The 15,985-nt window shown below is 53.6% G+C and overlaps 1 protein-coding gene across 1 annotated transcript; it reads left to right on the top strand.

Moving 5' to 3' along the window:
- Nucleotides 1–3,165: 3,165 nt before the first annotated feature.
- On the top strand, nucleotides 3,166–11,771 carry LOC140711315 (uncharacterized). The gene is made up of 7 exons (XM_073014294.1): nucleotides 3,166–3,239; nucleotides 3,617–3,692; nucleotides 5,344–5,417; nucleotides 8,833–8,996; nucleotides 9,247–9,732; nucleotides 10,485–10,764; nucleotides 10,884–11,771. Exons 1-7 carry the CDS (start codon nucleotides 3,166–3,168, stop codon nucleotides 11,362–11,364), a joined length of 1,635 nt encoding a protein of 544 aa, XP_072870395.1. The 3' UTR covers nucleotides 11,365–11,771.
- Nucleotides 11,772–15,985: the final 4,214 nt, after the last annotated feature.

Raw genomic sequence — 15,985 nt, 5'->3', positions numbered from 1 at the left:
TTTCTGCTTATCTACTTTATGGGAGTGTTTCTAGCTCTTATGACTGCGGTGATACTTCAAGCTACAACTATCAATGTGTAAATTAGTTTGGAAGTCGCCTTATTAAACATTTCACAAGCAAGCAGTCAGAGGCAGCTAACCCGGAGGCCTCTTTTCTTCTCTGAGCCAAACCTGCCTTGGACTCAAAGAAAACGGCACATGGAGAGGGGCTGGATCTCCAGCTCCCATTCCTAGGGAGCCTCCTGGGGAGCAGATATGGAGGGAGAAGCCCTGGGTTATGGCACTGTCGTACTAAAGAAAAGTCTATTTGGGTAATGTAAGCACCAGACTTAAGAGATTAAGCAAACCATGAAAAGAAACCACTAACCACAGCTTCTCCAAAACAGAACTAAACTCCCTTTAGTTTGAATTGGAAAAGCAGAAGTGATGATCAGTATACAAAAAAAAAAAAAAAAAAAAAAAAAAAAAAAAGGAAATGACACAGTATCTGAACACAGGAGAATAATCAAGGGCCACTGTCTCTTCCTGTGTCAGTGGGAGCCTCGCATCTAAGCTGGATTTACAAGGTTGCTACTTTGGACTGAAAGGTATCCTCAACCCTAGTTTGTAAGCAAGTGGAGCAGAATGCTTCAATTATTTCAAGGTTTAGCGGTAAAGGTCTGCAACTCTCACAACCATTTTAATTGGTGTGAATTTTAAAGTGACTCAATCTGTTGGCTGGAGTATCTAACGGCTTAACCACGGGGTCACGTTGGAAAATTTTTCCAATTGCTTTTGTTTTTCCTACTGAAGATGCATTTGAACGTTCTTGTAGTTTGCAGTTGGCTGGTTCTGATGTTTGGTCCTGAGGAGGCCCAAGTATCCGTAGAGGAAGAATCTGAAACCTCAAGCCACTCGAGTGCTGTCTGGGCAGATGGAGACCCCAACCCGAGGGCCACTGATGGACTCAGCATGGGCGCAGGGCCGCCCGACGCAAGGGGCCACGTATTTGCCGGTTACAAAACAACATAAGCACACACCCCCAGGTGTGCACACACGTTCTGTACACATCTGTCCCTATCAACACCAGCACACACCCCCAGGTGTGCACACACGCTCTGTACACGCTCACGTCTGTTCATGCCAACAACAGCACACACCCCGAGGTGTGCACACACGCTCTGTACACATCTGTCCCTGCCAATGCCAGCACACATCCCCAAGGTGTGCACACACATTCCATACGCGCTCACATCTGTCCCTGCCAACGCCAGCATACACCGCCAAGGTATGCACACACGCTCTGTACAACCTCACATCCCTCCCTGCCAATATGAGCACAAATTCCCAGGGGTGCACACAGGCTCTGCACATACTTATGTCTGTCCCTGCAGCCTGAGTCAAACAGTCACAGAGAGGCAGAGGAGGAGGAAGAAGGATGCGATGGGCAGTTAGGTCCTGGGCCGGTTCCCCTCCCTACTTCGGGAGAGACCCCTCATGTGATCCTGCCATCACTCACCCTTCCGCCTCCATCCTCCATCCTCCCACAGGGATCAGGAGGATGCCTACTTCACAGAGCTGTGATGAGCATGAACAGAAGATGGCAGGAGCTCACGCCAAGGTGCTGAGCACGGGGCCTACGGAGTGCTTCTTTCTGCTGTGGCTGACATCATCAAACAAGAGACTGACACAGCTTCTGCAGAGAATGTCACTTGCTAAGAAACTGAAACGTGTGACCTAGGAGCCTGTGAAGGTCTAAGAACAAAACAACAAACCAAATGGTTTTGTTTGCTTTTCAAACACCATAGCCTGTTTTTTCTTTTTTTTCATGCTCCACCTTGGGTATCATTTAGTTTAATTTCAAAGTAAGTCCAATAATTACACAAAATCACAGGACTGAGCATGGAGCATTGTTTCACTTCATGTCCTCCAGCCTTTAGGACACATTAAGGAAAGACATGATTCCAGGATTCCCATTAGAAAGGCTGCCCTGAGGCACCTGTTGCGGCAGCCAAATTGCAGCTGTTGATGCTGCTCTCAAGCTGCTTGGATGAAGCAGAAGATTCCGGAGGTCTCCTCTCTTCTGCCCCTTGTCCAGGAGAGAAGGTGGGGAGATAAAGGTGAGAGAAGATAGGAAGAAGGAGGGGGGAAGGAGGGAGAGAGGAGGGGAGAGGGAGGGAGAGAGGAGGGGAGAGGGAGGGAGAGAGGAGGGGGGAGGGAGGGATAGGGAGAGGGAAGGAGGAGCGGCATGTTCCATCCACCAAGGCAGCTACACTGCAGAGAGAATGGAGGGTGTGTTGCCTCTCAGGACAGCAAGTTCAAGCTGTTTATAATTGTCAGTGTAAACAGTGACCAGCTGAAGACAGGGCTGTCATTGGAGTTGATGTTTTATTTTCATAGTTGATATTGGGGACCTGGACCTAAAGCACCGTGCCTTGCCCTTTTGCCAGATAGGCCTATGCTTCTCTATACTTGAGACTATTTGACTAAATACCCGATATTGACTAGGAATTATGACGTGTAGGATAACCCTTACCACAGTAACGTCAAACTCATATTCTAAATGCAATTTGTTCAGGGACTGGCTTCTAACTCTGGGTGGGAATGTTAAGCTCAGTCCAGTTCAATTCAATAAGCATTTATCAAGAAACTCCTAGACCAAGAGCTCTGTTAGACACTGGGTATGGGGTGATGGGGATATGAAGATGTGGAATTAGAACTCGAGAAGCTCAAATGCTTCCATTTAATTCCCTAATGCAATTACTAAGCTTCAACCTGATGGCTGTAATGTCTAAATTCACTTTTTCTTTATTCCAGTTCTACATAACAAAGCATAAATAATCACAGAGGAATGATTCTGTGTTGGACTATTCAGTGGACAGAGAAGAGCATTCTGACCGGCGTGAGACACTGTCTCCGTTCCCAGGGAGCCTGTGAGGTGGCTGCACAGAGCACACGTGTGAAGATTCAGGAACACGAGCGTCAGGTGATGGGAGGGGCACGGAGGCAGCACCAGACAGATGCCTGCCGAGAGGCCGCTGCAGCCAGGCTGGCCGGGAAGGTCACGGGAGTGGGCGCAGGCATCTCCCTCCAGCCACACTTGGTTTTCATGAGGACGCGTGCAGGGAAGGGGATGACACCGAAATGCTGTGGCTCTGAGGGGAGGAGAGGAGGGACACAGGGCCGATGGCTGGCCCCCACCCCTTCCGTCCCTGCCCCTATGAACGCTGCCAAAATCAGCCCCAACGGGGAGAAATGAGGTGGGTGAAAGAGGTGGACAGACTTGGCTTCCATGGAATTCACAGATTCCAGTCATTAAAAATCCCTTCTGAGTTTTCACCTGGAAAACTTTGCCAATGTACTTAGGGACAAGAGGCGGAAGACGAAGCCAACACAATTGGGCTCAAACTGCCACCCTTCTCCTTCTCTCTTCATCCACCACCCTCCCTGGGCCCCTGAGTGTGAGAACCAGGAGGTGCCCAGCCCAAGGGTGCAGCCCCTAACCAGAGGAGGGAGCCGCACAGCGGGGCCCCCAGCACGTGGATGGCAGGATCTGTGCTATGTCAGTCCCAGGGCCCCAAGCAGAGAAGGCCTGGGGCTCCCAGCTGAAGTTTTGCTGTCTCCTCTCTCACCAAAGTCGAAAAGGACTGAGTGGGACCAAGGCCGCACCTGGCGGCTCCTCGGTGGCTGCCGATGTGGTCCTCAGGCTGCGGGTGAGACCCTCTAGGGAAGCCCAGACAGTGGCAAGAATCACAGCCACGAGTGCTCCAGTTGCCCCAAAACTTAAGCATAGCCTGAGGAAGGCAGCGCCCGCTCAGATCCCGGTGCAGGCTTGTGTGGCACACTGGTGAGGCACACAGCACCAGAACACGGCACTTTAAGTGGCTTTGTGGGGTGTAGGAACACAAAGTGTGGTCTGGAGTGTCTCAGAAGTCACTCCCACCAGCCTGTGGGACCCGGACGGCCCCTTAGGACGTGGCTGGAGTCTCTCCAGGGTGGGCTCCAAAGTCCCAAGGATGAGGTAAGCGTCGGTCTTTCTCTGAGGAAGGCCCCTGACAAGTATCCTGAACATGCAGGTACACAGCTGGCTGACTCATCTGAAGGGACCTGCTGAGCTACGAGCCAGGGACGCCTAGAGAAAACTGCGTGAAACTTTGTGACTACTCACAGGTAGGTAGCTACTGCCTGAGACCCAAAGGTAAATAATTAACCTGAAACTGCATATTATAAAACTTATTTTTAAATGATGGCGCTTAATTGAAAAGACTCCCAAAGAATACTGCATTAGAAAGTGACAGAGTGAAACCGCGAGGCTGACCACAGGAGTCCCTGGAAATTTCACCAAATGTTGTGTCAAAACTGGGAAACAGAAGAACTGCACCTGATGAAACATTCGATTAATCACTCGAGTCCTCCCCACATACGAAGCTATGTAAAAAGTGTTCCCAGAAGGTAAAGTGAGCAGGAGGGCTGTGAACACACAAAGAGAGAGCCACTTCATCCACGGACCACAACAAGAGAAACGCTAATGAGTGCCGACGACACGCTGGAGTCCAGGGCTCTGGGCGCAGCTGTGACGGGGACACTCAGGGTCCCACTGTCCAGATGGGAAACCAGGGTGGAAACACCAGGGAGCCTGTCCCAGGGTGCAGAGCTAGTGAACAGTGGTTCATACTGCGACAATCCCAGCTGCCAGGCTCTGGGGCTCCTCGGGACAGAATCCTGTTGACTTCACTCTGGGGTGCGAGAGGCGGCAGCATCCCCCAAAGGCACCTGGAGAAGTGGTGTTACCCTCCATCCCCTGTCTCCGGCGTTACCCTCCATGCCCCTGTCCCCGGCGTTACCCTCCATCCCCCTGTCCCTGGTGTTACCCTACGTCCTCTGTCCCCAGTGTTGCTCACCATCCTCCTCACCTCCAGGCCCCTCTCCCTGTCCTCCCTCATTTTCCTGTTCAGCCAGAGCACATCACATGTCTCTTCCCTTTTCAAGAGGCTCAGCTGCACCCAGAGGCATTCCAGCCTATTCGGGATGGGGCACACACCCTGGGGAAATGCCAGCACAGGGTCGGAAGGGCCTGAGACCCTCTCAGTGTCGCCCAGGAAGGATGGAACAGCCCACGGTCAGGCTGATTGTCAGGCAGGGTGAAAACTTCTGTGTCCGAAATGTTCTTTTCTCTGGAACTGTTCGGACCATTCGTGAACGAATCAGTTAAATACCAGCAAGTGCCACTCCCACTTATTCTCTGGCTACAGTTTTCCACCCACCAGCAACCACACTCCTAGGAATTATCCCTAACGCAGAATCAGCGCCTTGTGCCTTTAGGAAAACCTCTTTCTCTCCAGCTTTGTCCTCCTTCCACAAAAGGTGCCTCTGACTGCCTCATTCACCGTACCAGGATTTCGCTCGGCTACAGAGGAAAATCTGCATGGGGCTCAGAGGTGGGTGGTCCCCTCATGGGCAGCAGCTCTGTGACATCCTCCGAGGAGCCTGGCCCAGGCCTGCCCCACACACCAGGACTCTGCCTTCTGGCCCTCGGGCCCCCGAAGCTGCTTTCCCTCCAGGGGTCATGCCTCGGGCAAGAAGGCCGGACAAGAGCCCAGGGCTGCTGTGGGTCCGGAAAGTCTCCTGACACCTCCCACTCCAGGACCCCCCATCAGCATCCCAGCATCTGGACCTGTGTCACCAGCCGCTCTGCCGTGCAAGAGAATTGGATTTTCAGCTGGGTGCACTGCTTCCCTAAACAAAGTAGGGTGTTGTTACTGAGGAAAAAGGAAAAAATTGGCATCTTCTTGGCAACCCCGCGACATCCAGCCACCGGTTCTCACCACCCCAGAGATGTCCATCCAGGGCAGATAGTGTCTTCAACCAAGCGCCACTGACCCAGAAGTGCAGTAATTAGTACACTTTCACCAGAATCACCCACTCCTTCACCTTTACACCCAAGAAAAACATGTTTGCCAGGCAAATTAGATGTCCAGGAGGTGTAAGGAAACCCCAAGCCTGCTTTAAGCCTCAGACTTTTGAGACCGTTGAGGGCTGTGCGCACAAGAGCAAGGCTGCACCCGAAAGCTCTGCTCCTGCCGGACGTCATGGACAGACCACACGGCTCAGCCACATGGACCCTTCCAGGACTTCACGAGAGGGACCTCCGTGGTACATGCAATGATGTGCACTTCGTTCAGCCTCGAACAGACCACGCCCTCGTTACAGGGTCGGTGGTCCACCTCCTGCCATCAGTCCCCCACCTCACCGAGGGTCTGTGTCTGCATCTGAAATAACTTTGCTGTTTTACCTGGGTACCAAAATGCGGCATCGCGATGTTTAAAGGTCTTTAAATATCAACACTCCGGGTGCAGTCCTTGTCACTTTAATGCGGTCACTCGATGCAGGCCTCACTCACAACTCTGAGGTAGCTCATACCTTCCCTACCTAACCAAGGAAGAAACGAAGGCATGGAAGGTGCAGCTCCTAAGGAGCAGATTAGGATTCAAACCAGTGAACTTCGTCACATGCTGACCTACCTCTCAGGCTGAGATAACGTTGAAAATTAACCAGGTAGAACAGCGTTCCATAAATTAGCTGGAAATGGTCCTTGTGGATGGGCCTGTGGTTACTCCCTGAAGAACAAGACCATTAGCCCAAAAATCCACCTGTGTCACACTCAAATGTTTACATATACAATTATTTTAAAATAACCCAATCAAGCATGTTCACAGCCATTTAGAGCCATATAGATTGTCTGCTTCACTGACAATCAACCCAAGACCTCTGTCGGCAAAGGCCACGGTGCCAGGTCCAGAGAAGACGGGACAGAGACACAAGCAGACACAAGCAGGAACCTCTCCATCCCTGGGAGCCTCGCTCTGATCGGTCCGTGAGGACACGGTACAGACCGCGGGGCACAGGCAGACGGCAGGCCAGGAGAAGGGGCTGCATTGCCGGGAGGCAGTGCTTTGAGCTCTAATGGATGGAACACTGCTAACCAGTGAAGGTGGAGAGAGGGCACCCATCTGAGAGCATGTAGAGGCAGCAAAGCACAGCCAGCCTCGGGGAACCAGAAGCCACAGGGACATCAGGTTGGGTGCTGCTGTCTGCCGGCCACCAGCTGGGGGACTGTACTGGGCCTGGAGGGACATCCCTGACACTCCCCACCAGATGCCAGGGGCACCCCCAGCCCCAGGTGAGAACCATGGATCCCATGGCGAATGAGGCCAGCCTGTGGGAAGTGGGGCTGGGACAGCTCTGTACAGCTTAATAGGAAAGTTGGGTTCTATTTTGTGGGGTTTTGGTCACGTTGATGGCTAGTCAGGGCTGTCCGTCAGGAAGTGATTTGAGGACAGACTAGAGAAGGGGCTGCCAAGACCAGCGGAGCATTCGCTGTCTGGGTCCAAGGAAAAGGAAATAAAGGCTGGCGATGTGACAGTGGGGGGGAGCACAGAGCAAAGGAACTGGTGGAGACACAGGGCTGGCCCCACACAGGGCTTTGAGCAGCTACCCGGGGGTCGTCCTATTAATTCTCCTCATGGCCCCAAGAGGCGGCTGTGAGGATCCATCTCCTGAGGACAGAACTGTTCCAGAGCCACACAGCGAGGATCCACAGAACCAAGATCCGGGCCAGCTCCAAAGCGGGTGAACTTGTCCCCTCAGCCATGGTCCTAAGACAGGGATCGGAGCCCCCTGGACACACAGACACAGGAACTGCAGGAAGGGGAAACGGATGCCCTGGACCAGTGGCGGGACCCAGGGTTTCAGCCCTCCAGGGCCACTGGGACCAGTCACTGCACAGGTGGACACACGATGCTTTAACCCGCGCTGGGGGAAGGAGCCCACACTCTCAGGGTGGAGACCGCAGATTGATCGGGCCGGCCTCCCTGCTGGGCACAGCCTGAGCTGCCCCAACCTGTACTGAGGTGCCCCAACGTTGGGGTGCTCAGAGCCACTCAGCTGAGATCGTGGTGCTTTCTGTAACCACCCTCGTTTCTTTATGGTATAGATCTGGACTCCATCCTTTGCAATGTGTGGGGTTCTAGGAAAAGGCTGGCCAGCCGGGGAAGTGTCCTGGGCTCTGTCCCAGTGATGACGAACTTGGCTGCCCACAAGGGCAGCCTGTTCACCACAGTGACCCCCGGGGACCACGCCTGCACCCACCTTGCTGAAGATAATTCACTTCTCATCCGTGAAAGAATAAAGCTAGACTAACTCAATTTCACACTCACTTCCAACTTTAACAACTTGTGTTAGGAAATCAAAGACAAGGACTCTGACCATGTCACAAACCCAGGAAGCAAAACCCGAGACTAACGGAATGATGCCACCTTCGCAGTTCCGAGCTCTACTAGTTGTTTTTCTTTTCTGGTCTGTTTTTCTCTTTTGGTTTAAATTGTCTCTGTTTCTCCCTCTCTGTGTCTCTCTCCTGGTTGCTCTGTCTCTCTGTGTCTCTTTTTAAGACTCTGTGTGTCTCTGTTTCTCTCTTCCCCTCATCTTTCTCTATCTTTCTATGTCTCTCTGTGTCTCTGCTTCTCTGACTTTTTCTGTCTCTCTCTCTGTCTCTCTCACTCTCCCTCTCTTTCCCTCTCTCTCTCTGTGTGTTTGTGTGTGTGTGTGTGTGTGTGTGTGTGTGTGTCTCACTCTCTTGGTTTCTCACTCTCACTCTCCATCTCGCAGCTCTCTTTGGTTTCACTATGCAAGCTGACTCTCCCCACCTTATAATACAGTGGGATTAGCAGGAACCGAGTGGACGCCACAGCCCCCGTGGGCCCGGGAAATCGCAGCTTCGTCATAGCTAAGCCCGCCGCGCTCAGTTTTTCCCACCACCTGGAGGATCTACTCTCCGTTCGTCCTTCCCGACCTCAGACTACAGAGAATACCTGGGGGCGAAGGTCGAGGAAGCCACGCCCGGAGGCTCCCAGCGCAGCCCCAGGAGGAATCCTGCCGGCAACTAGAAGCTGTGCGCGCAGCGGGGCTCTGCGCCAACAACCGCCGGAGCGGCCGGGCCTGCTGCGAACTTCCGCATCCAGGTGGGGTCTCCACGCCCCAATTCCACCCCGCCCCGCCATCGGCGCTCCCCGCAAGTGCAGGGCTTCCCCCCGCCCAGACGTTCGCGCCCACTCAAGGTCTCCCTCACCCGGCCCGGGAGATGCTCCCCGCGTTCTATCCCGCCCCACCCTGGCGCGCCCCCCAAACGATGTGACCCCCGCCCCCCTGTGGTCTCCCCTCCCCCGGACGCTGCCCCTGCCCCCACCTGTGGCACTCCGGGTATCCCTGAAGTCCCCAACCAGAGCCTTCCAGCCCACCCGCGAGTCTCGAGCACCAGAGACGCGGCCCCACCCGCAGGGACCCCGCCTACCTGTGGCGCTATCCCCACGTCTGCGGCCCACCTCACCGCTAGCACGGCCCCCACCTACGACGACCCCGGCGTAGGTGCTCCTGCCCACTCCCGCACCCCGCCCGCACCTGCCCCTTTCCCTGCACCTAGCCACGCCCCCGCTCCCGCAGCCCCTCCCGTGCGCTCGGGCCCCGCCCGTCACCGCCCATTGGCCCTGGGGCGGGGCGGGGCAGCAGTTCCGACTCCCGCGCGCGCGGGCAGGGTCCACATTGCCTACTGCGCACCGGGACTAGCGGCTCCCCTCGACCTCCTCGCCATGGACACTGACGACTCCCAGGCCCCTAAGGGCTCCTTGCGGAAGTTCCTGGAGCACCTCTCCGGGGCCGGCAAGGCAGTCGGCGTGCTGACCAGAGGCGAGGATGCTCAAGGTGCGCACCCCCCTCCCGGCGGCGAGGGAGGGGCGGACGGAGCCGAGGAGAACAAGGCGAAGGGGATTTGGGGGATGGGGCAGAAGAGGGGGGAAGCGATGGGAGGACGCGGGGAAAGGTGGAGGAGCGATGGGAAGAACCAGGGAGAAGAGCGGGGAAGCGATGGGGAGAACTGGGGAGAAGCCCGTGCCCGGCAGCGGCAGGGGTACCTGCGGGGCGGCGTGAGCCAGCAAGACAGCCCCCGGGTCCTTGCCGGGTGGGGCGGAGGAGGAAGGGACATGGCGATAGGAACCTCCATCCGGAAGATAGTGAGCTTTCCACGCCCTCCGGTTTATGTTTTAAATTGAGCCTGACAGAGGGGGTCGCCTGGAGGACCCTCGGGAGTCGTTCTGCCTCTGAGCTGTAGGACCCGGCCGGGCTTCCCCTCCGAAGCGTGGGTACAGCGCGATCACTTCCTAAGTGGCCCCCCGCCCTTCAACTCTGCCCCACGCCGCCCCCCAGCATGTCGAGGAAGAAACGGCCAGGTCCCCGCGCGCCTCCTGTCGCCTCGTGCCCCGCGCGGCGTGGGCGGGGTCCTGGCTGCTGCAATGCGGGACGCGGAGGGAGTGCTCTGGGTTCCCGCCTGGCGTCTCCGAGGCGGTCCGGCAGCCCCTCGCGTTTCCGCTGGGAGATTTTAAAAATGGGTTTCCTGCGCTCGCATGTGCTGTTGCCTTTCGGCTCGTGAGAAAACCGAAAACTAAAATGGGTCCCAGGCCCTCCCCGCAGACCTCCGCGGACGAGAAGGACCAGGAAGCGGGGACTCCGGGACGTCAGCGGCGCCGCGGCGCGGGCTCTGGGTTTCCCCTGCCCTGCAATGTGGAAGCGGCTCTCCAGGAGGGACCCGAGTCTGGGTCCACGACGCGGGCGCGCCAGGAGGACATTTAACATTGAAGAGCCGGAGGTGGTGGAGACTGCGCGCCCCAGGCCCCGGGTGCACGTGAGGGCGCCGGTGCCCGGACGGTGGAGCGCCCCAGGCCGCGCAGCCCCTGGCGGGTAGATCGGCGCTTCCCAGGCGAACGCCACCTGGGAGCCTTAGTGATAGCGCGGGCTGGAGACGCGACGCGCCCGGAGCTGGGTTTTGATTTTTATTTTCCCGGTTCCTCCTGCCGCAGATGCGTGGAAAGGCGCGGATGGCGGATTTCCTCCCGTTTCGGGACCGCGCACTGCACAAGGATGGAGCGGGAATGGGCCCCCGCCCTCGGTCCCGGTGACCTTCCCTTCGCCCTTGAGCGCGCGGGGCGGCACGGGTGCTGCATGTTGGGGCGCTGTCAGCGCCGCCCCGCCCGCCGCGAGCGCCTACGTGATGCCCGGCCCGTCGTCTCCATGCGCCCTGGCCCTGACATCAGTACGCCGCGCGCTCCCCGAGCCAGCAGCGCAGCCTCCCTAGGCCCAGCGCCCCCGCCCCCGCGGGACACCCCGGTGGCAGCGCCAGGCCCCGCCCGACAGCCCGCCCCCCAGCGCCCGGGGAAGTGCTCTGGCGTTAGCGTTCTAGTTAAAGGACCCCAGCATCAGCGTTCCTCCTGCAGGGTTGGGTTCTCAGAGAAAGAAAAGGTGATGCAGCAGAGGATGGGATTGGAGAAATTAGGAGAGTGAAGTGGAAATAGCCTGGCCAGCGTGACTTAAACCGGCCGGGAGATGTGCGAGTACGAATGGAGCCGCCTTGGGGTCCTAATAGGACCCAGAGTGGCTTCTCAGTCAAAGGCCTTCAGAAGCAGAGGGAGCACCTGGAGTGACCTTACCTGGGCCGCGAAAGACAAGAAACCTTCGGCACGGGAAGAGGAACTGACCTCTGGAAGCCACCAGGGCAGGTGGAAGGTCAGGGTTTCAAGGTGATTTTGGAATTTAAGTGCTGTGGGTCCTGCACAGTGGCTCATGCTTGTCATGCGAGTGCTTTCGGAGGCTGAGGCAGGAGGGTCGCTTGAGCCCAGGAGTTCCAGAGCAGCCTGGACCACATAATGAGACTCTGTGTCTACAAAAAATAAAAAAGAAAGAAAAACACATTAAGATGCTGTATGTATTGGAAAGTATTTATGGGTCATTCTTTTGAGCTCCATGTCCAAAAGCTTGCTAAAATGCTTGGGAGTTTGTGTACAGGTACGTGAAATTAGGATACATTGGCAGAATCTCCGTGTTCTCTGTTGCCCTGGTTTTGCCACCTGGGAGGAGTTACACATATTGGAGGTTAGTAAGTCCACGCCTCTTCTCTTCTGGGGAAAAAGGTACTTTGGAAACCAGTATTATGTGGGAACGTGGCTTGGTTGGTACAGCCTCGGGTTAATGGGAGACAGCTGCTCTCAGCTCTGCAGATGGCATCAAATACGGTGGCCTTGAGCCCACGTGGGTCACACCTGGGCTGTCCCTGGGAAAGCCCGCCATGGCGGGTCGCCTGGGCTTTCTTTCCCTGGCAGAGCCGAAGTCACAATTTTTTTGTAAACTCTGTAAAGAGCTTTACCCTTCCGAGGTATGATCTTGAACCTGTTGGAGCATTTGGACCCATTTCTTTTAAGGAAGTTCACCTCCAGATGTGCTTAGAGGGCCTGGTCTTAGCTGCCACAGATTTACAAATCCTTTAAGTAAGTTATTCCTCGAGAATTTATCTGTTGTGCCCCCATTCTTTTTGCCATTTTATTCTGATTCTATATTAGTACTTGATTTTCCCTGACATAGAAGACTATTGCCTGTAGCTGGAGGTCAGAGAACACATTCACATTCAAGTATCAATTTCAGGGGAATTATCTGTCAGATGTGAAATTATGGTACAATTCAATATATTAAAATGACCATAGCTACCATTTGTTGAAAATATTTTGTATACTAGGAGCTTTACAATTCTTATCTCCAAGCCTAGATACATGGTCCCAAGAGAGGCATGCCCTCATTTTGGAAGTGGGGAGAAAGACTCACAAAGAAAAATAACTTAGGTAAGGGAGTGAGGTGCATACGCGATTGTGGTAGGAGCAAAACAGATCCTAATTCCAAATATTGTACTCTCCCTTAGACCACGAAGAGTACTTATGTCTGGCTCTGTCACCCAGGCTGGAGTGTAGTGGTGCCGTTACAGCTCACTGCAGCCTCAAACTCCTGGGCTCAAGTGATCCTCCTGCCTCAGCCTTCTGAGTAGCAGGGAAGACAGGAATGCAGCATCATGACCGGCTAATTGTTATTATTATTTGTAGAGACAGGATCTCACTATGCTGCTGAGACTGGTCTTGAACTCCTGGCCTCCTCTAGTGAGCCTCCTGCCTTGGCCTCCCAAAGAGCTGGAATTACAGACCTGAGCCGTCATGTCAGGCCTCCACCATGCTTTTCAGGGGCCTTTCTTGGTGAAGCTCCTTATTCTAGTTAATGCTCAAAAGTGAGCAAAACCCAACTTGCTCAAAATTACGCAGATATTCTTTGGGTGGTTTTGTAAGGGGAACAGAAAATAACTTTTTATAGCGATAGGAGTCAAGGTGGCAAAAATGATATTAAGGCTTAATACCAACGCGATGGGCTGCTTTTCTTCTCCCAGTAGAGTTCATATTATTTAATTATAATATAAAATTGAAAATATCTTTCCTGTATTCCTGACATCCCAGGCCTTGAATGAAGAAAGTATTTCTCAGGCTGGGTTTTTTTTTTTTTTTTTTTTTTCCTTCTTCTTTGGGTATCTTCTGTCTCAGGCTGTGGGTTTTTGTTTTTTATTTTTTATTTTTTTCCCTGCTTCTTTGGGTATCTTCTGTTGTCCCAAGACATATCTGGAAACTTAAATTGATTTTCACCCAACCTAAAATAAGCTCCACAGTTCTGGATCGCGGACTGACCATGACTAAGTACCCACCGCCACATCACGCTGTGCCACACACCAAGAGTGACTCATTGTCTTCGTCACAGGTTGTGGCTTCTGCAGGGCCTGGTGCCTGGTGGAGCTGAGTGTACTGGGAAGTCCAGGGGCATTCTTAGGGTGGGCTGGATGCGAAAGCGGCGTCCTTTTTGCCTGTGGTGACGTGAACATCAATACAGTATTTATAGAAAGTTCACAGAAATGTAGTAAGCTTCAATCTTTCCAATCCTAGTGAGAATAGCTAGCGTTTAGTGACTCTGTTATGTGGCAGGCCCTCAGTGATCCTGGGCACTGACTTATCCCCACTTTACACATGAGCAAGGGATGCCCGAGGTGTACCAGCTTCCCTGAGTTCACAGAGCTCCCTGGTGTGGCCAGGCCCTGTGGCTGCTGCAGGGATGTTCAGGGCTGCGTGTAGCTGTGTCTTCACTGGTGTCCATCCCGTGCCCAGCACCACGCCTGGCGCTTGACAGGAACGCAAGCGTTTGCTGCCTGCCTCCCGCCTGGAATCTCCACTGAGGAGCAGGAAACCAGGGGTTCTAGCTGTCTTCTTCATTCATGAAGTCCTTTAGAGGAATTCAACCTTCTCTAATCAAAAGTTTCCAATATCCTCAGATCAATGCGTATAAACTGTTAAGACTTCAAGATCACAACCTAAAAACCGAAGTCAGAAGTGTGAGGTTTCAATTGACTGGACATGCATTAGGTCAATGACACACATATTTATTGGACACCAGGCTTGAGCCCCACATGGGCACCTTTGGTATCTGAAGCAATATTCCTTGGGTGGTTTTGTGAGGGGAACAGAAAATGACTTTTTATAGCGATAGGAGTCAAGATGGCAAAAATGATATTAAGGCTTAATACCAATGTGATGGGCTGCTTTTCTTCCCCCAGTAGAGTTCATATTATTTAATTATAAGATAAAATTGAAAATCTCCGAAGCAATGCTTCAGAACCCAGTAGGATGGAAGAGGAAACTGAGAACAGTGCCATTTCTCCTCACACAGCTCCGGCGCCCCTCACCATCCTGTGCACACACATTCTTTGATGGGATCTTTTCAGTGTAAAGTGCAGTAATTAATTTTGCAAAACTTACTGGGTCTGGGAGGCAGATGATGAGTGATGGTGTCACCCCGTCACACAGTGGGAGATTTATATGATGGCATCATTTTCTATGAATGCAGACCACCTTGTGTGCCATACTCGGATGACCCTTCGAAGCTAGACATTTTGTCATCTTTCAAAAGAAGCATGTTTTCCCCCTTGGTTACAGAAAACTAAAAGCTTTTGATACAGGACTCCAACCTTTTATCAGGGAGAATCAGGGCTCTTTAAATAAGCTCGACCAGTCGGATGGGCCGTCAGAAGCAATTAAAATTAGAAAGATGAAGATGCGGTAACAACCTGGTCAGGGCAAATGTCAGGATACCAGATTGCATGTTCACAGTTGCGTTTCTGTTAAGAACGTGCGGGTGAATATGGAACAGATGGCCATGTGTCAGTAGTTGGGTTGCATTTTATGTTTCTTTTCTACAAGCCCTTTCTGGTGTTGTGTTTGTGTTTATTAGAGAGTAGCTGCCCAGAGGCTGCCGTTTCCCTCCCCACTCCTCCGTTCTCTGCATCTTCACCCCCAACTCCCAGTACTTTGGAATTACAGTCATTGTGTTTGTCAGGATGGAAGAGGCAGCCAGACACATGGCAGATCAGAGCACTGAGAGGCAGAGACTTAATAAGTCCCGCCGTGGCCCCACTGTCTCCAGTGCTGAGATAGGGCCTCGGTGTTTTTCTCTGCAGAATGGAGGCATCACTCAGTCTCTATCTTCTCTCCCTGTCTCTTTCTTCACTCCCCCCTTCCCTAACACACATCCACAGTGAAAGTCTTCAGGAGGCAAAAGAGAAAAGGCTGGACTGTGCTGGGCCCCCCCAACCCCGGGGCCCATTTGCTGTCTTCCCAGCTTCCCTGTGCCCAGAGCCGCCTGGGGGAGCCTTTGGAGGTGCAGATCCTGACTGTGTGGGTCTCAGTGAGGCTCCGACTCTCACGGGGAGGCGCCGGTGCTGCGGGTCCCCCTGGGGGCAGTGCCGCGGTTTGCAAATCCTGCAGATCAGCTTCTCCACTTCTCCAGGTTTCTCCAACATCAGATGCTCCCAGGAGTCCGGTGGGATTGTTTTCTGACTTTGACCAGGATTTTGACGGAGAAGATTCATTAATATAGGACCCCTTGTCTTAACGTACATAGGTAAATGATCTGATCTGAAGTTTTCTGAATGGAAAATGATTGAAGGAGTGGCATCCAGTAGCCTCGGGGAGTCATTCCGTCATATCTTTTCAGCTGTGTCTTACTACGATTAAGATTTTGTTTCTGTGTGTGGCGGAGCGGGTGGGGGACG

This window comes from Chlorocebus sabaeus, unplaced genomic scaffold, assembly GCF_047675955.1.
Source record: "Chlorocebus sabaeus isolate Y175 unplaced genomic scaffold, mChlSab1.0.hap1 unalloc_scaffold_605, whole genome shotgun sequence".
Lineage (NCBI taxonomy): Eukaryota > Metazoa > Chordata > Mammalia > Primates > Cercopithecidae > Chlorocebus > Chlorocebus sabaeus.
Note: the sequence above shows the minus strand (reverse complement) of the source record. Positions and strands in the feature narration are given on the sequence as shown.